General features: G+C 41.9%; 1 protein-coding gene across 3 annotated transcripts in view; it reads left to right on the top strand.

Moving 5' to 3' along the window:
* TTC8 (tetratricopeptide repeat domain 8) overlaps positions 1-20743 on the top strand; it is a 47372-nt gene that overhangs the window by 12543 nt on the left and 14086 nt on the right. The window contains exons 1-8 of one of the 3 annotated variants that reach the window (XM_084841120.1): positions 5-1360; positions 1646-1709; positions 2559-2718; positions 3302-3391; positions 7597-7641; positions 11312-11397; positions 13803-13890; positions 19580-19690. In XM_084841120.1, coding sequence (XP_084697246.1) covers positions 1330-1360; positions 1646-1709; positions 2559-2718; positions 3302-3391; positions 7597-7641; positions 11312-11397; positions 13803-13890; positions 19580-19690 — 675 coding nt within the window. In that variant the 5' untranslated portion in view covers positions 5-1329. Of the gene's footprint in view, positions 1-4; positions 1361-1645; positions 1710-2558; positions 2719-3301; positions 3392-7596; positions 7642-11311; positions 11398-13802; positions 13891-19579; positions 19691-20743 lie in introns of those variants that run through there. The other 2 variants (XM_084841106.1, XM_084841113.1) reach the window with 2 other exon arrangements.

Here is a 20743-nt window from a genome sequence, read left to right as displayed (position 1 = left end):
ACTCTACAGAATGTATTGACCACACCAGTTCATGACTCCCTCACCAGGATTTCAAAATTACTTCTTTACTGTTAACTACGTAGTTTGCTGTTCCCACAAGCTATAAGTGGACACTACCAGTTAATGCTGTTATTCTGTTGTGGTTTTTTGTTTAATTGGTGGTGGTAGTGGGGATTTTCTGTAAAGCGTTCCGTGCTTATGTGAACTAATCTTGCAAGTTTCAATTTCTTTATTGTGTATATTGTTGTTGAAATTTTGATTTGAGAACAAAACATTTGTTACCTATACTGAATAATTCCATGCATACAAACCTTATCATCCAACCCCCACTATAACATTATTTCAGAGAACCTTTTGTGTGCCAGAGGTTGTTAGTTCATCAGTGTCGTTTTTCAAAAAACATTTCTCCAATGCCCTGCTGAAGCAATTGGAATTTTAATTTAGCATGTTTGGATACACAAGTGAGCCTCTTCTTGACTGCAGCCCCCTGCAGCTCTGGCCAAGCTTCTCCCGAGAGTTGGGCCTTTCTTGAAGCTCTCCTGACCCTTTTCTGGGGCTGCAGTGGAGAGGAAGGGATAGAAGAGCCGCCTGGCACTGGTGAATGTCCACTTGTGCTAAATTGGATATAACACCATATATTTTTCCCACTTTCCAGACAAATAGTGTATCCCAAAGTGGCTCCCACCACCAGAAAATGAGACGCAGGCCTTCCTTTTGGGCTTACAAGCTTAAAAAAGAAAGACACAATGGGAAGGGAATAGAGACAGAGAAGGTAGTAGAGTAAGATTAGTTTGACAATGCCAGAACAAAGCAGGTATTCATATTCAGTTGGGCTGATCTTTCCTGCTGGTGTTCTTGCTTGCATAAAACTGGCACAACCACCCATACCAATGGCCCTTAATTCTCTGGGTGGTGGTAGAGGACAGTGTCCTTTCCCTTCTGTAGCCCCAGGGTGGCACTTGGAGAGTTCGTTCTGGCAGGGAGGTGGAAAGCAAACTCCCTGAAGCTACTCCTTCTCTGACTGATGAAAAGGGCCAGGCTGGGCTTCCCTTCACCATGATATTCTTCCTGAGAGGCATGGCATACAGCTTCCTAGTGATTCTGGTCCCCTGGCCAATGGTAGAGGCCAGAGTGAGCGTCTCTTATGCTATGGAATTCTAGGAGAACTGTAAATTAGCTTTTATAATATAGCTCCCTGCAGCTGCTTTGATGTTGGGGCAAGGCTGGACTTTTCCTTACCCGAGTGTTCGTGGTGGAAAGGAAGTGTACTTCTCATTTTAATTTGCCACTTTGCCTTTTGCAAATAGACGGTGTGCATGTTTGACATATATGCTCCTTATGGATAGATGCCTGAAAAAAGGTAATTATAACTTCCACACTGCCCAGCCTGAGTGGCATTTAATCTGTTCATGATCTTGCTCATTAATTTTTTGATCAATGCATTTTTCGACATGGAAAACTTTCCGTAGAAAAATATGGTATTAAATTCCCACCCCACCCCCATCACTGAAATTCACTGTAACTTGAGTCGTTCCTCTTTTTAATGGAGAAAAATGAAAAAAAGATAAATGGGATTTGGAAGGAGGGGGGGGGCGGGGTGATGTGTGAACTATAAAACATAAAATAATGAAACCTTTTTTTGTAGGGCCTGGTACTTCTCTGAAAGTCCCTGGAACCAGTCAGGGTGGAGGTCCTAGCCAGGCTGTCAGGTATTCAATACACTGTAGGCTTCATTGGGCCAGGTGTCTATTCACTGTATTTAGTTCACTTAGGGCACAATCATATGCATGTTTAAACAGAAAAAAGTCCTACAACCCCCAGTATTCCCCAGCCTGGCTTTTTTTTCTGTCTAAACATGCATAGGATTGCGCCCTAAACTGGTAAATGTTGTCTAGTGAAAAATCTCTAATATAACTTAGGGTTTGCCCCTCTGTGGCAGTTCTTCATGCTTATTTATGTTTTGGGTTGTCCCTGTGTTGCGTTTCATGTATTTCTTGCTCTTCTCATAACCATTGGCTGATCTTTGAGTTAAGTGATTTTTTCAGCTGTGTTCCATTTTAGAAGCAAATGTGTAAAAATATTTATGCTAGATTGTGAGCAAACATGGTAGGATCTCTAGCTGAGATTTGAAAATAGCTTAAAAGCAGGAGGACATAAATGCATAAAGTGTTTGAATAGGAGGAAATTGGTATTTTTAAAAAACAACACCCCCCCCCCCCAGCAATACTTGGATAATGAAGTAGTTAAGTGGTATGAAGGATTTTACAGGCCATCTTTCCAAACAGACATTGGAGGGATTATGTTAGAGTAAATACCTCTTTAACTGGGCACTAATTTTCATTCAAACCCCTAAAAGTGCAGATCTAATAATGACAGAATGTAAGATGAAGTGTGAATCTTATTTATGGATACATTCAGTTGCACATATGGGAAAACAAGCTAATGCAGACATACCCTTAATAGTTCCAGGCCTCACTATATAGGGTTTCTTTGTTGAGAATATAGCAGTAGAGAATATCACTTCAGCATGTTGTCTTTCAAACTGTGGATTATTTCAGGCCAGTGACTCAGGCAGGGAGGCCTCTTACAGGATTTGTAAGACCCAGCACACAGGGTGGACGACCGGGTACTATTGAACAGGCCATAAAGACTCCAAGAACTGCTCACACTGCCCGTCCAATGACTAGTGCTTCAGGGAGATATGTCAGGCTTGGAACGGTAAGAGTCAGGAGAGGACAAACTGAATGTGCTTTTAATAAATGCAGGTCACATAATGTCTGGGCTGGGAGGAACAGAGAGACAGCAAACGGGAAGGTGCTGGAGGGGCAAAGAGAGAAAGGGCTGCGGGTTGAGGCTGGGGTGGGGGAGAAGCAAAAGGAAAAACTTAGGAATGGCCGGGGGCAGGGATGAAGAAACCATGGGAAAAGGCCTCCCTTAAAGCAAAGATACATTGCTGAAAAAACAACGTACAGTGACTTCCTTACTACTTCTACAATATTACTGGTAGGTATTACAGGTGTGCCCCACCCCGTCTTTGTTCTGGTTGGTCAGAGGCTGTAGAGCAGGCTTCCAATTGGGCTGTGCTGTTGCTATGGCAGCAGTGGGGTGGGTGGGAGCCTGAGTGACTCAATGACGGGAGTGGGGAAGGGGAATGGAGAGCTGCCCAGGCACCAGGGAACATCTGAGCAGATGCATTGTTTCTTGCAGGTGCCGCATTGGGGATCTCAGAGTTAGAGGTTTTTTGCTAGCGATAATTTAAACAAGCATGTAAACTAGTTCTGTGGTGTCTCTCCCCCTGTAGGCCTCTATGCTCACAAATCCTGATGGCCCCTTCATAAATGTGTCTAAACTGAACTTAAGTAATTATGCTGAAAAACCAAAGTTGGCAAAGGTATGTGTTTGCTTTAATATAACATTCTTGTATCTTTTAGAATCCTTGTTATTAAAGAAGATGTTTAGCTGCATTCTGTGTTCCAGTATGAGGGGCAATTACTTTCCTGTTGCTTTTGGTAAAAGTGGGATCAGTTTCTGTACTCGACCTTTTTATCTAGGAGAGATACAAAGGTCCAGTACAGACATAACACTCCCAGTAAGTAGCCGGTATAAAGCAAATGGGAGCAGACCACAGGATTGCCTGTTCTCTCCAAAAGCTACTACCTACTATCACAGGTAAATGTTCCATTGGCAGCAATGTTTAATAAATCAGAGCTAAAGCAGGTTTCCACGTTGTTTTCAAATCTTGGTTGAGCCAGAAACTCTGGTTAGACTTAACCAAGATTATGTCAGTAGTGACAATAATGGGGGCATTCAGACCTAACATCAAATCATGGTTTCAGGTTTTATAAAAAATGAGCAGGGGTGAACAAGCTGCCATCATCTTTCCCACACTAAGAACAGAAACTTCTGATTGTGACTTGTGGCAAGCCATAGTTTCCTGTTGCATCCAAAATAGGCAAACTCATGGTTTGCTACAAACCATGATTGAAAGCTTCTAATTTCAAAGGGAGGAGAGAGCCTGCAAGCCTGAGGCTTGTCCTTGCTCATTTCCTCAATGCCAAACCATGGTTTGGCATTATGTCTGAATGGCCCCAGTATTTAACCACAGTTAAGGCCAATGGTGGGAATTCATGCTCCAGGAAGAAATGTCTGATAGAAATGAGTATGCAATCCAATCACCTGCTGACAATTGCTTAGTCATAGGTCTAGCATCAGTTATGGGAGCTACTATTCTATTTTGCCTAGCCATTCACTGGCAATATGGGGTTGAATGAGGACTTTTCTACTGTTTTACCTGCCAGTCTCCAAAGTCTTGTCTTGACTTGAAATAACTTCTAAAAAATTTACACAAATATGTTAAGACGATGTGACTCATTTGACAACAAAATTAAGGGTAGCACTGTATACTACTCTAGCACAGCGGTGGGGAACGTCAGGCCTGGGGCCAAATTTGGCTCTTCTGCAGTCCCAAACCGGCTCTCCAGGGTTCCACAGATGGCCCCAATAATCATTTGGTGGTTTCCTGGGTTTTGTGCAGTTTTTCCTCCTTCTGAAAGATTGAAATGCCTCTCCTAAGACTTAATTATTGGCAGTAAGAGCTTTAAGCTAAAATACGCTGGTATTTTTGGCCCCATCCCTTTTTCTTTTAACCTCACTCACCAATGGAATGTGGCCCCTGAGAGCTTCTCCAAAATTGAGTTTGGCCCACAGGCTCAAAGAGATTCTCTACCCTTGCACTGGCAAGTGCAAAGGTGCCATAGAGCTAAGATTTTTTCAGAGCTATTGAACTCATGATTTTGAACATAATGTCAGTAAACTGTAATGAAGTGTAATTTTGTTCTAGAGAATTCATATCTTTATTTTAAGATACATTTATGCTTTGTTCTTGTCACTGCATAGCCAGAAAACACCATTATAACCATTCAGTGTAGGTATTGCAGGTAAAAAGCCATAATTTGCTGGAGGTAGCACACTCAGTAAGTTGAAAAGAAGAGAATAACCTTGACTAATGGGGTTTTAAGCACACATGCAAGAGAAACAAAACACTAAAATCTTTGACCAGCTTTTATGGATGCACTCAGAGCACAAACTTATATATTCTCTTGGTTCAAAAGCTCTAATTGCATGAGATGCTTTTCTTTTGATTTGAGGGTGCTAGCTACAATACATTCTTTCCCCACTCATTAAAATGTTGGACTTTTACAACATCTGCTTCACATACTTGACAGTCAATGAAGGTGAAAGCCAACAAAATTGAAAACTTGTTCACCATCTCCCCAACCCGAAGTGTCTCAGTCCCATCCCAGAAGGCCATGTAAATTTTTATTTCGTGTTTTCCCTTTGGCCGCTTGACAAGTGCTGCTAGCAATGCAAGGTTAAGTGGGTCATTTAGCATTGAGAGACACATTAGAAATGAATTGGAACAACAACAGGATTGTCCCTGGGGAGGGATGAGGCATCTACTCCCTCATGCCTCGATTGCATTCCTGTCATTGCTAGGAAAAGTGGAGGACCAAACCTTGGATTATTGGTTTTAGTGATGTTTTACTTGCCTTGGTTAGATATAGATATAAAAATATAAAAACTTGGTGTTTTATTGCTGCAGAAGCCCCAATCACCCAGTGCAGGGATGGAGGAGTGGCAGAGGTGAACTGGGCCTCCCTGTTCCCCACCCGCCCGGTAGATTTTGCAGTATGGGTCTTTTAGCTAATGAGGGCACTTCGGAGGAAGAGGGAAGGAAGCTGGAGGAGGCTCAGCATAATTTGTAACCTGGCCTCTGTTCTCTTCCCCTTCCTGCCCACTGGAATAACCCATTTCTTCCTCTAAGGTTGCTTTTCCACCTTCGGAAGGCAGCTGGCATGGTTCTTTCCACACCAGCTGCGAGGGGGCAGGGAAAGTTGGTTGGATCTCCAACTCCCCTTTCCGAGGTTGGAGCGCCATCGCTTACCTTGGAAGGGAGAATCCAAACAGTCCTATGGTCCTTGGGACATTAGCCCAGGGACCATAGGATTGCTCTCTTATCATATTGTATTAAATTTTATTGTGTTTGTATTATTGCTGTTAGCTGTCTTGAGCATTTAGTAGTGAAAAAGTGGGATATAAATTTAATAAATAATAGGCATGAGCTCCTGTGCTTCTTGTAATCTTCCCTTATCCTGTGAAGCTAACCTCCAACTTCGAGGCTGCTAACAGAGAGAAGCAGGGGATGAAGGGGTGTCTTTAATAGCTCCTGCAGTCCAGAAGGAAATAGCCTTCCACATCTAAAACAGCACTTGAATATTACAGGGTGGCCATATCAGGACTGCCCCACCACTCAGGACCTTTTATACCTGGAGAGAGCTTTAGTTACTGGATTTGGAAGGTACAAGGGGTGTTATTTGGTAAAAATTGGGAGAAGCAGGATAGGGCCTATTGTGGTCAGAATGGGCAGGATATATAGCTGATAATAAATAATGGGCAGGATATATATGTATCTGACAGTCAATTAAAAAAAGCAGATTGGCAGATTCATTTTGCCTATCTCTACAGTATTCCTTTGATTGATTGATTCCTTTCCACAGAAAAATTTCATGGGGGAAAAAGGAGTCATTGGTACATTACTGTGTTAAAAACAGCCACCCTAAAATGGGAATTCAAAATTCTCAGGGCCTCAGTGTGTGTGCGTGTGTGTGTGTGTGTGTGTCTATACTCTGTAGTCACACCATCCAAGTGTTGCTTTGAATTAGGAACAAAATTCAGCATCATGACTTTTAAAAGAATAAAAAACCAATCCCCCCATAAAGATTTTATTTATTTAGAAGCCAAGTTATTTATTGTCCAGACTTGGGAGTCTGTGAAAGAAAAGCCCGGTAATACCTCAGAAGGCAAAGGTGGAGCTGAGCAGACTTTCTCATGGTTATAGAGTGGGACATTGGTGCCCTGCCTAGCCTATTCCATCTTCTCATGACCAGCAGAAGCAGAATACATTATGCAAAATAAACAAATGCATGCAAGTGTATTTGCAATACATATCCATTACAGAATTGAGCACAAAGTTGAGCTTGGTTTTGGGGAATATTTTTGGCTTTGAATGGAAGGACAAGGGGGAAAAGGCTGAATCCGCTAATAATATATTATTTATTTATATTTATGTATTTCCTGCATTTCTAATCCACCCAATAACTAATGTTCTCTAGAGATCTAGATACAGCCATTAGGATCCAAAGGACAATGTGTGGTGTCCCATACACCTGCTGTGGCCTTTCTACCCCTCCTGTTTAACCCCCCACCCCACCCCCAAGCTGCTGCTGTAAGATCCTCTGCAACAATGCTTAATGTGATTCAAGGGCTGCGGCTAGAGAGGAAGGAGCTTTCTGCTAATACTCAGGGCTCCAGTAAATTGAAACATTCTACTGATTCTGATGTAAAATTAATCATCTTTTCCTGACATGGCTGTACTGTATGGGAGCGTTCATGAACTGAATTCCTTATCCCGTGAAACATTTTGTATAAAATATATTTGTAATTTTAAATGGGTGGAATGCTTATTTTGCTTTTAAGTGTAAATGGCTTTTGTTTTTCTCCAGCTTGACAGCATGTTGTACATTGTTTTCCTAACAGGCATTGTTTGAATACATTTTTCATCATGAGAATGATGTTAAGAATGTAAGTCTATTTATTTATTTTTAACTTAAGGCTCCTTCTGTCACTTTTCAACTCAGCTGTTATTTTATCTACAAGACAAAATTATACAGGTTGAAGAAAATTCTAGTTGTAAGATGTTGCTTCTGGAATGTTGATGCTGCCTTTTTTAACTTCAGAAAAATATTAAAAATATCCACTGTAGTACAACTTCCTACCTAGTGTTCCGGTTTTCTATCTCTGGATCCATCTCTGTGAAACCATACTACTGGGTGTGTTATACAGTTCAGTTAAAATGATACAGCAGCTGAATTACTGCAGCAACTGGGCTGTACCATAAAACCTCTACCTACCTTAGATCAATATTATTTAGAAGCAGAGAATAGAAACCTGAGACATATAGGAAGGGAAGAGGAGCAATGTGCCAGCAGGCTAGATTGTTTGCAAAAAGTACTTGCCATGTGGAAGAAAAACCTAAAGTGGAAAGCACTATATGTGGATGTTATGGGTTTATCTGTAGGGAGATTGATATCTTGAGGATCTTGCCATGTATCAGGTACTTGTAGTAACTTTTTAAAAATCATTTCCAGTCTTGTGAGTTTATATTTGGGTGGTGGTTATCAATAATATAAAATTTAAAAAGAAGCCTCTGGTTTCTGACAGCCATTAAATTCTGTCCAGACGGCAGGGTACCTCTCATGTACTTCTAGCATTGGCTTGTCAGATTATTTACTGGTTATGCCCTTACTTTGATATAATAAAGTGTTCTTGTTTGCAGCATAGAGACATGCGTATGATATTTTTGGGATTATCACAGAATTCACTCTAGGTGATAGAAACTGTGTTTGTATTTTGAGGATCAAATATGTCCATGAATATTGCAAGTGTTGTAAGAGCCTGTCCTGTTCAAGATGCTTCACACATGTGTTAGCAGCAACTCAAATACAGTGCTTGGGATGATTTTCCTCCAGCAGCTTCCTTCCTCCTCCCCCTCCAAGCTGCAAACTATTTGTCCAACTCAAGGGACAGCATCTAGATGGCCATAGGGTTTTTTGGTTTCTGGGAACTGAGCTTGAAGCCCATGCTCCGAGCTCGGTTTCCAGAAACCCAACTCCCCACCCCTCCCCCACCTTCTAATAGGTGGCACGGTTCATCCCTGGCTCCACGCTTAGAAGAGCAGTGTAGAGCAGCCGAAAAGGGGGTGTTCCTGGGAGCAGGAAGGGGAGGAGACAACGGAAGAGAAATTGGTCATGTAACTGCAAATGTAGGGCAGCTGGAGTGCGGAGGAGAAGATTCCCTCCACATCCCACCCGCCCTGCACTGGATAGTCAGCCTCCTCCAAGTTCGGAGGTGGCCGACTCTGCACACGGAATGTAAAAAAAAAAAAGCTTGAGTGTTTAGTTGTGGGGAACTGCTGAAGGAAAAAAGTCTAATAATGATATGCACATGATGTGATGCATATGCATTGCTTACTTGTAAGACAGTTGACTTCAGTGGAATTTCCCTGCATCTAAGTGGCTTAGGATATCAGGAATATACATGATCTAGTCCCACCATTTTAAAATCAAACATTTCAAATTCTGTTTCCTTCACAATGATGTCAGTTTGGCCAAAGCCGAGACCCAGGGGTCATAAATCATAGAGTTTCCTTCTTAGTAGAGGCCCTACCATCCCTGACCTGCCTTTTGAAACTCCTGGGTGTCCAGAAAAGTTTGGAGTGGGAAGCAAAAGGTTTCTTTAGAAGGGAAATGCTGCTGTTGCACACAGTGCAGATTTCTTCAGATTTGAATTGATCATGCATACATTCCCCTTGAATCTCAGTCTGTGTTTTGGAAATATTTTCAAGTGCACCTGTGTTTCTGTTGGCATTTATAGGAATTGCTTCAACAAAATGATGTATGTGGGTTTTAATTGAGTATAATTTTTCTGCCTTAAGTTGTTAATCAGTTGGTTGCATAGGCACATTTTGAGATAATTGAACTTTAGTGGTACTGAAAATGCAGCCAACAACAAATGCAGACCTCTGAAATGTCATATCAGAACACCAGGACATGCAAGATCTAAATTGTTTCTACAGCAATTGACACTTTTAAGCAAGTGGAAATTTCAGAGCCAAATTATATTAGACAATGTACACATGATTTACCACCAGGGGATTTAGTCCTCAAATAGCAAAGGTTGAATTATATGAAACAAATGTACTTAAAGCAAGTTTCACATGCTTTAAGTACTTTTATTAATGTGATTTTGCAGTCTGCTTTCTAGCACAGTGTATGCTTCCGGTGCTGTATCTTAGCACTATGCCTTTCATTGATGGTACTGATCATATACGTCCTAATTTCTTTTAAAAAACAAAGGCAGCCATCTTGGCTAGAACAAAAATTTCAATATCCATATAGTGAACTACCTTTATGAGGCCAACTCATAGATCCCCCCAAATTTGCAAGCTTTTGAGATCTGCAGATCTCTTAGGGAGCAATTCTGTGGCCCCTAGACAGCATCTGAGGGGCCATAAGATACTCTGGATTCCCAGCTCCAAGGTCAGAGATGGTGCTCCAACCTCGGAGGGGGAATCGTAGCTTCGACCCCCCTCCCCCTCGCAGCTGGCTTGGAAAGAACTGCGCCAGCTGTGCTCTAAGGTCAGGAACTCAACCTCAGAGCAGGGGAGAAGGGCGTTCTGGAGGGCAGGGAGGGGAGGAGACTAGAGAGGCCAGGATACAAGCTATCCTGAGGCCTCTCCAGCCTTCTTCCATCCCCCTCTGAAGCGCCCCAGCTAGATGGGCAAAAAAGCCCATCCAGCACAAAATGCAGGGTGGGAGGAATGGGAGGTGAAGATTGCCTCCGCTGCTCTTCCTGCTCTGCACAGGATGGCTGTAAGCGTCTGAGTTCAGAGGCTTATGATCAGCCCAGTAGGATTGGCCCTTAATCAGGCAAGATGTTGCAAAAAGCAGGTTGTCTGGGCGGGGTTGCGGAGAGGCTGACTAGATGTTTTAGTCAGGATGTCTGCATGGGCAAAGTCTTAAGATATATAGAGGAGGAGGGTTTGCAGACTTTCAAACTGGGCTCTGCCAGGTGATGTGATGGTTTGAGGTTTCAGTGCCCCAAGGACCATTGGAGAGAAGAAAGGCTCGGACAATTGTAGATTCTCAATTTTTGAAAATATACAATCTAGCTGTTAACCCAAAACTGTCTTCATCCAGGGTGAACAAGACAGGAACTTTCCTTGGTTGGTGGGATTTGAGAATACGGCGAGTAGCTTGCTGCTACTGCCATTCCCACAACCCTCTAAACTATATTTCCTTATTCTCCAGCTGTATAGGCAGTCTAGTACATGTTTGTGGGCGTGTACATTTTTTGTACTAAACTGAAAGCCTGAAGTGTGATCCAATTTGACAGCGATTAGCACTCAGGATTGGGAAGAGTTATGTTCTAGCACCATAACACTGATTATGTTGAAGGTTTTTTTTAATGCGTTTATAAAACATGTCAATTCTGCAAAGGGCTTAAAATTAGTACTGTTATGCCACCTTTGCTGTTTTAACATATGCAGCATAATACAAAACTGGCAAAAAGCAGCATTGTCCTTTTCTCTGCTTTTATCTTATGATTGTTAAAAATATCTTACTAATCCTTAACTGTATGTTTTTATCTCAAAATTGAAACTAACCTCTGAAAAGGTGCTTTCTTTTTCAAGGCTTTAGATTTGGCAGCATTTGCCACACAACACGCCCAATTCAAGGACTGGTGGTGGAAAGTGCAAATTGGGAAGTGTTATTACAGGTAAAATATCTATCTTAAAACAGGATTAAAACAGGATTAATCCTTAAAACAGGATTAGGGATCCCCTATAGGGCATGCTTCTTGCCCCCACCTCCCCCGAGGCATGTGTTAAGGCACATACATGTTCGAGGGAACGGGATGCATGTGCATTCCTCCATTATTCTCATTCAACCTACCCATCTATTCAATCCTGTCCAAGCAGATGTGGGGCAGACTGAGAGATGGTGATAAGATTCCTCCTGTGCTGATTGTCTGTGTATGCATGCTGGGGTGGTAGGGAAGAGTGAGAAACAGGCTCTATTATACCCTGTGAGTTTCCCTCTGCGAATGCTATGCCTGCAGCAGACCAGACTTGAGTCCCTGGTGCTTAATCTGCAGAAATGATGTGACCTGCATTTAAGGATATTTTGAATCTTGGGCCATAAAAAAAATTACTGTCTTATTTATATAATAAGAGGTGGATACATAACAGAACTTGGCAGGTTGACAATATTATTCACAGTTTAGCTAAATTGGATGCTTAGCTTATTATTCCTTTCAAAAGGAGAGGCTAGATGGCAGTGTGTGGAATAAAACCAAATGATAAAGCTAAATGACTTGAAACCAGAACTGTGCATTCCACAAGCCATAGGGCTTCTGCCAAGAATAGCATCCCTGTCGCTTCTCTACTGCACGCATAGGAACTCTTGACCCCTGATATAACCATGTTGTACATTTTGGCATCCTGGTCAGAGCAGGGAAATGTACAAGGTGATAACATCACTTCATGGACTGAGGATTACAACAAATAATGTGGGATAGGAGGAGACTTTGCTGCAAGGATGCTGTTTTTCGTGGCAGCTTCATGGCACGAGTAACATATAGTTCCAGCTTAAAACACATTTATAGGCAGGGGCACCATAAAAGCTGAAGCCTTACAAGAAGTAAGAGCAATATCCTCTTCAGTCGGTACACTGCTTCCTCTCTAAGTGAGCCCTTTCCAATACCATGAGCTGATTTAAAAACAAACATATCGAAAGATCCAGTTTCCTCTTGTCCCACCTGACCACCACCTTTTTCTGTTCAGAATTGAGTTGGACAGTCTTGTTTTTTCTAAGGCTCCAGAGACTAAGATTGGAAAACCTCAATTTTGAATTGGATATGAGTGTGAATTAGAGTTAGGAGTCATGTGCAGGTAGTTGGGAAGGGATAGTCTCTAAACCAGAGGTAGAATGAAGAGAGAAACAAAGTACTAACAGTCCAACATGAGATAACAATTTGCCCCATTCTCACCTTTTTAAAAAGTAAAAGCTTTTAAAGGTGGCAAAACGCATGCAAATATTATTGTCACAGACTCGGCTAAACTGATGGCTGGAAATTAAAGCGGCATCATTGGGCAGAGGAAATTAAACTGCTACTATACTGTCTTCCTCTGTGCCACCAGAGGATTAATGAAAGACAGGATTTTTGATACAAATAATGCAGAATTTGTTACATTGCTAATATCAGTTCTTGTGGCACTTCAGTAATATTGGATCCAATACAGTGACGTGGTTCCCACATAATGTCAGACCATGGTTTGTTTTCTCACTCGGTAGGTTGGTTGTTTCCCTCCTTTGCCTGCTCCCTCCACATAGGCCAACTGCTTTTGTGGCACTGCAGTACTGTCATGTAAAGAGGCAGGATTTCTTTTACTGCTCTTTCCCGCTGCCTCTGTAGCCTGGCAAAACAACCCATGAACAACCCACTATTCTGGGATTGCACGTAATGACAGCCTATGTTTTAAACAACCCACACTCCACAATCCAACAACAAACCAATGGGTTCCCTTTGTGGGTTGTTCATGGTTAGCAACCCATAGTTCCAGGTTTGCACGTAACGATAATCCACGATTCAACAAACCATAGTTAATTAAACCATGCTTTGTTGCTACATGTGAATCAGATCAGTGCTTCAGAGTTGACAAAATGTATGCTGTTGGAAAGGAACAGATCATTTTTTATAATCCTCAATAAGAGTACCACAGCAAAAAGGGGGGGGTCATATTTTGCATACCTTGGTAGTTAACTAATTTCTATATAGATTTTGGGCTGGTGAATGAAAGAGGATAAAAATTAATAGTGAGTGCATGGCTATCAAAATGACACATTATCACTTTGTTGGGATTATTTGGTTTAGGCAACATAAGTAGTGTTAGGCAAATGTAACTAAATTTTAACTAGTTCTGGTCAAGACCAGAAAAGATTTAAATGTCCACTGCCCAGTTGGGCAAAACTGGATATTAAATTTCTAATGTAATATGGTGAAACATAGGGTTATATTATATCTTACGTTTTTGTAGTTCATAGTTTAGGATATTTGTAAAAATGTAATCTTTCCTCTACTAATTTTTCGGTTTTCACATCTATCATTCTGTCTTCCGTCAGGCTAGGACTATATCGTGAAGCAGAAACACAATTTAAATCAGCTCTCAGACAACAGGATATGGTAGATACAGTACTGTATTTGGCAAAAGTAAGTTGGTATATACAATTAAAATTTCATTTCAGATTAACAATTTTAAACTGCAATCTGGAAGTGATGTGACAGCAGAGCTGAAAATCTTGAATTTGTTTTACAGTTTGTAGGCTGGACGAAGCCTTTATATTTTCTGTTTGTTTGATTTATTTATTTTTGTCTCATTTGTTTTTCTGTTTCCTTTATTTGCTTCAACCTCAGTAGAAACCTATCTTTCCAATAATTTGTTAAAATCACAAGATCCTCTGAGTTCCACCCCAGGTTTTTCTTATATGGAATACACTTCCAGAAATCTAGATTTGAGGTTGTATTCAACAATAGCCACATTCAGACATCACAGTAATCCATGATGGGTTAATAAGCTATGCACAGGAGCTTATTTTTGAAATAATACATGATCCCCCGCCACACGAATGGGCTAATAAGCTACCTGAGTAGCTTATTAAGCTACTGTGTGTAATTTGATTCACCCCCCACACACCTCCTATCCTGCTGCAGTCCTCCCACCTGAGCAGTGGAGCTGTTTCACCCCTAAAGTGCTGGAAGTTTGCAGTCTGGAGGTACCTGATCCAACATCAAAACTCCACGCGACTACTCACCAAGGAACAAAAATCCCAAGGGCACCAAAAATGGGGTGGTAGTTATAAAACCTTGGGGGTTTGTAGGATCAGGTCCAAACTTCATATACAGCCTGCCCTAGTCAAGAGGCAGCTGATGCACCATCAAAATCCTGTGTGCTAACTCTGAGAGGAGCGAAAATCCCAGGTGCACCAAAAAGGGGGTGACGGCTATAACACCTTGGGGGTTTACAGGTTTGGGATCAAACCTCATACCCTGCAACCTCTAATAAGGAGGCACCTGATGCACCATCAAACCCTGCACACTAAGTGTGAAAAGAGCAAAAATCCTGGGTGCACAAAATAGACATTGGTGCTGTAGCTGCTTTAACTTGTTCCCAATAGGGAAATGGCTCATTCCCCCCCCCCCCCTTGACAGTGCAGGCTTGGTCACTTATATTGGCTCGTAATACTGGTAAAGCGCTATATCGCTTTTGCGCAAAAGCAGAAATGCGGATTTCCCCCATTGTCACTGCTGGTGAATTTGCTTTTACTTGTTCCCAATGCTAGTATACTGCTATATCACTTTTGTATAAAATTGCGCATTTCCCCCTGCTTCACACTGCGGACTTGGTCACTTTAAAGCACTAAAGCCAACAAGGAGAAGAGCAGCAGCTGTTTTGACCGCTCTTGCCGCACAATTCCATAGGTGACTGAAATAAACCATGGTGACCACCAGATGACACGATAACCCACAACGGTTTAAATAAACTCTACTGCAGACCATGGGTTATCTGCATGGATTATTTTGGCCAAATAAGCCATCATGGGTTAAAAAAAACCCTGACAGATGACAGGACAACCCCAATGGGTTAAATAAGCCATCGTGGTTTATTTAACCCATCATGGGTTATCGTAATGTCCGAACCCAGTCAATGTCTTTCTCCTAGCTGGTGGATTTAACCTGCCCCCCCCCCCATCTGCTCCAGGAAAGGGGAAACTCATGTTGCACTAACAGTAGGTTAGCCTAACAATGGGTTAGCCCTCTGGGTGGAAGGGGTGGAAGTCCATCATATGTACCATCAACTTTACCCCCCAATTTATCTAATAACCAACTTGTTTATTTAGGCTTCAACCCTACAATGCTGTTTTTGTACATGGGAGAATACTGTGCCCGTAGCTAGGGGTGACTTAGAAGTTTTTTATGTAGCTGTTTGCACCACTGAAAAGGGAAACTACTGTTTAAATGAACATTAGCTTGCCTGTTCAGCTGTGTGAATGGCTGCAGTTGAATGTTCAAAGACTGCTCTGCTGTGTGCACAGTGTCTCTTCACCCCCCATCCCCCACTTCCCAGCCCCGCAACTCATGCATAGCTTTGTAGTTTTCCAGGCTTAAGCTGCAAGGTACTGGCCAATGTGCTAGGTATTTGAGACTATCCTCATTCAGGAGAGCTCAGATTTTAAAGCAGCCCTTTCCAAAACATTTTATGCTGAGCTACTCTTAAAAGAAACCCAAGATCAGGTTGGGGAAAAAGGCTGATAAACAACCTTCTACTCTCCTGTTATATGTAAATCTGCTGCTGAAACTGTTTATGAAGAACTGCTTATAGAAAGCAATTAAAAGAAGAAATAGATTCAGATGTTAAAGAAATGAGGAGAAACCTGACAGTCACAATGCAGACTTGTCTTTGAGGTTTTAATGCACACGTTACTGAGGCAAATCCTTTAGGAACTGCTGTACAGATTATAAACAGAATTTACAGTGAATGCTTTGAAGGCTGCTTTAGGTACAATATAGCACTGACATCTAGAAACGAGAGTTTCTAGGAGTAGACTGGTGCCATCAAATTGTTTAAAATTCACCTCCTTTATTGGTAATACCACTTTGATATGGTCAGCACCAAACATATATGGGGGGGGGGGGCAAGGGGAATCACCTAACCAATCTCATTTATTCCTTCTGTCCAGGAAGTAATTACTTCTATTTGTCAGTTTAAGAGACAGTAGGAAGAAGCTGGCAGATTTACTGCAATGATCCTGGTGTTATTTCTATTGCTCTTTATGAAGGCACATTTTCAAACTCTGCTGTAGCCCATTAATCATACCATTCTTGCTGAAGGTGTCATTTAAGTTGCTCCAGTTGTCTTTTCAAAGGAGACTGTCATGTTTCAGTGCAAAATAGTGCAATTATCTGTAAGAAGGATTTGCTATAGTAGTCATAGTAATCGTTTTCTGTACTCTTTAAAGTTGGGTACAGTTTGTTCTACATTGTGCTACATTTTACTGCCTATTATGTGTAATGAGAACACCAGTGACAGCTGGCTTTCTGTTGTTCTGTGTACTAAGTCAGCATTACATTATTTATCATGTTATTTCACTGGTATGAATGATCTTGATGGGGTTTGCTCTCACAAAAGTATATTAACACCATAAAAAAGCACACTGAGGAAATGGACTGAATATTGAGTGCATATGGCTCACAGGTCATGTTTTCTCTTCGCATTAGGTGGCCAAAATATTGGAGCTTCAGCTTCATTATCTGTCCTTCCAATGAGCCCTCAGGGTTGATTTCCTTTAGGATGGACTGATTTGACCTCCTTGCAGTCCAGGGGACTCGTAAGAGTCTTCTCCAGCACCACAGTTCGAAAGCATCAATTCTTCGGCGCTCAGCCTTCCTTATAGTCCAGCTCTCACAGCCATACATTACTACTGGGAAAACCATAGCTTTGATTAGACGGACCTTTGTCGGCAAGGTGATGTCTCTGCTTCTTACTATGCTGTCTAGGTTGGCCATAGCTTTCCTCCCAAGGAGCAAGCGTCTTTTAATTTCATGGCTACAGTCACCGTCTGTGGTGATCTTGGAGCCCAAGAAAGTAAAATCTGTCACTGCTTCCATTTCTTCCCCTTCTATATGCCAGGAAGTGATGGGGCCAGATGCCATGATGTGATCCACACAATCAAAGGCTTTAGCGTAGTCAATGAAGCAGAAATAGACGTTTTTCTGGAATTCTCTTGCTTTCTCCATGATGCAGCGAATGTTGGCGATTTGATCTCTAGTTCCTCTGCCTCTTCGAAACCCAGCTTGTACTTCCGGTAGTTCTCGGTTCGCATACTGCTGAAGCCTAGCTTGTAGGATTTTGAGCATCACCTTGCTGGCGTGTGAAATGAGCGCAATTGTGCGGTAGTTTGAACACTCTTTGGCGTTGCCCTTCTTTGGAATTGGAATGTAAACTGACCTTTTCCAGTCTTGTGGCCACTGTTGAGTGTTCCAGATTTGTTGGCATATTGAATGCAGCACTTTATCAGCATCATCTTTTAGGATTTTAAATAGCTCGGCTGGAATACTGTCATCTCCGCTAGCTTTGTTGTTACTAATGCTTCCTAAGGCCCACTTGACTTCACTCTCTAGGATGTCCGGCTCAAGTTCAGTGACCGCACTATCATGGCTATCAGGGACATTCAGATCTTTCCTGTATAGTTCTTCTGTGTATTCTTGCCACCTCTTCTTAATCTCATCTGCTTCTGTTAGGTCCCTGCCTTCTTTGTCCTTTATCATGCCCGTCTTTGCACAAAACGTTCCCTTGAGATCTCCAATTTTCTTGAAGAGATCTCTAGTCTTTCCCATTCTGTTGTTTTCCTCGATTTCTTTGCATTGTTCATTTAAGAAGGCCTTCTTGTCTCTCCTTGCTATTCTCTGGAACTCTGCATTCAGTTGGGTATATCTTCCCCTTTCTCCGTTGCTTTTCGCTTCCCTTCTTTCGTGAGCTACTTGTAAAGCCTCATCAGACAGCCACTTTGCTTTCTTGCATTTCTTTTTCTTTGGGATGGATTGAGTTGCTGCCTCCTGAACAGTGTTACGGACCTCCGTCCATAGTTCCTCAGGCACTCTGTCTATCAGGTCTAATCCCTGAAATCTATTCCTCACCTCCACTGTATATTCATCAGGGATATGATTTAGGTCATACCTGAACGGTTTAGTGGTTTTCCCAACGTTCTTCAAGACTGAAGGCAAAAGGAGAAGGGGACGGCAGAGGATGAGATGGCTAGATAGCATCACGGATGCAATGAATATGAACTTGAGCACGCTCCGGGAGACAGCGCAGGACAGGAAGGCCTGGCGTGCTATGGTCCATGGGGTCACGAAGAGTCGGACACGACTGAACGACTGAACAACAAGGTGTATCAGAGGGGCCTAGGTTGGCTCTGTGTGTAAGAGCCAACGCCGTCTTATTCTTGTTTGAAATTGCATAATCTGAAGCTATGAGAGTTTTGGCACAGAATCTGGGAGCAGAATTACATTTTGGAAGAAAATCAGGGCTGCTGCTCAAATGTCAGTTCAGCCACATGTTGACCTCCCCCTTCCCCCACCCGTAATGTATATTACAACTTAACACTGGGTTTATATGGGCCACCCTCCCTCCTTTAGTATGGCCTCAAGGAGGAGATTGGAAGCTTCTGCTTTCATTTTAGGTTAACCACAGTTTAGTATGTTGTATGAACCCTAAACTTTAGTTAGTGAAAACAAGCCAGCTTCATAAAGTATGTTTCGATGTTGGCTTGTTTCCACTAATATTATTTAAGTTGCAGTTAATTTAGAATGAAAGCAGAAGCTTCTAGTCTCATCCTTGCAGACACGCTGGAGGAAGAGGAGAGACTGGGGGAAGGCTTGACTTATTCTCATTGTGCTAAGTTGTGTTTAATGTTAACATCCAAACCAGCTTCATGAGTCTTGCTCCACATCATTGTTCTACATCATTGGCTGGTGAGGGTGGAGAGACACTTGGCATAAGGATAAGAGACAGTTTGTACTAAATATTATAGAGGAGCAGGGAGGAATTCAACATTTTTGGTGATAGTCCCGTTTATTACAACCTGTAGTTCTGTCCTAAGAATGAAGCTACAGCTCTCTGGCATGCAGCTAAGTTGTGGCCTGGAAGGTGTAGAGAGGCAGTGCCAAACTGAAGAGGCAGTTTTCCGCCTTTGCATATTATTTCTTAATGCAGTCTTTGTACATTCACATATGCAGAATATATGCCTGTGCATGTGACAGACAGCTAATTGTCATGTGTTATAAACATCATAAAAATGTTGGGTATTGATATAGCTGCACCTGCCATTTATTTGCTTAGGTGTATTCCCGCTTGGACCAGCCTTTGACAGCTTTAAATGTTTTCAAGCAAGGATTAGATCGGTTTCCTGGAGAGGTCTCCCTCATTTGTGGTATTGCCAGGATCCATGAGGTATGCAAACCAAGTTTCCATCTTACATAAAGAGGACAAATGGCCACTATTGTCCTAAAAATTCACTGCATTGATTTTGAGCATTTACTAATGCAAATCAGATGGTACTACAGAACAACACCACCAAGCCCAGTTTGTCTTGTATTCTTATTTGTTCCAAGATATAGAAACATAGGACGTTGCTTTATATCCGGTCAGACCATTGGTCCACCTAGCTCAATAATGTTTATGTGGACTCACTGTGGCTCTCCATGGTTTCACACTGGAGATGCTGGAAATTGAACATGGAACCTTCTATGCAAAGCATCTACTCTACCACTTGAGCTACAGCTCCTCCAACTCCTACTTGAGTAGCATTTTGTTGTTCAGACAACCTCAAAAACAAAACCCTTGTTTAGCCAATGGAGGCATTACCAGATGTTGACATTGTGACTCTATGTCTTCCTCCAGGATTTTCTTTGTCTCAGACAGAAAACAATAACATCTGAGTAGCAAAAAAAAAACCCTGTCAGTGGGATTAACCAGCAGGACTCTTTATAGACTGGTGTTGACTTAATCAGTATTGGGAGTAATTTGGGGATTCACTTATGTCAGTAAGAATTACTACACAGTGTAAATACTTTAAAGATTATGGAACAATTCATTTTCAGCAGAGACAATGTTTTTTCCAGTTCATGCTTAAAACATTTTTAGGCCGCTTTTTCCCCGTATGCTTAAAACAGCTTAGAAAAGGAGACAACATCTAATATGTAAATAAAAACACTGAGGTTGTAATCCATTACTAGAGAGCAAGTCCCATTGAACTCAGAGGGATTTTTTCCGAATAAACATGCTGCACATTATAAGTGCCAATCAAGACAAAAAACCAGCAACCAGCTTGTAACATACACTAACCAGAGAGGCTGTAAGCATGCCCCCCAAAATTAATAAAGTGTTTCAGACCTTCATAAAAGTAACCAAGAAGCTGGAACATCTCACCTTGGGAGGATCATTCAAAAGGATGTAATGCAAAGCATTTGATTTAAATTGTATTTTTTATTAATGCTGTTGAAG

Source organism: Heloderma suspectum, chromosome 1 (assembly GCF_057233095.1).
Source record: "Heloderma suspectum isolate Gila_16-S chromosome 1, 16-S_ref, whole genome shotgun sequence".
Classification (NCBI taxonomy): domain Eukaryota; kingdom Metazoa; phylum Chordata; class Lepidosauria; order Squamata; family Helodermatidae; genus Heloderma; species Heloderma suspectum.
Note: the sequence above shows the minus strand (reverse complement) of the source record. Positions and strands in the feature narration are given on the sequence as shown.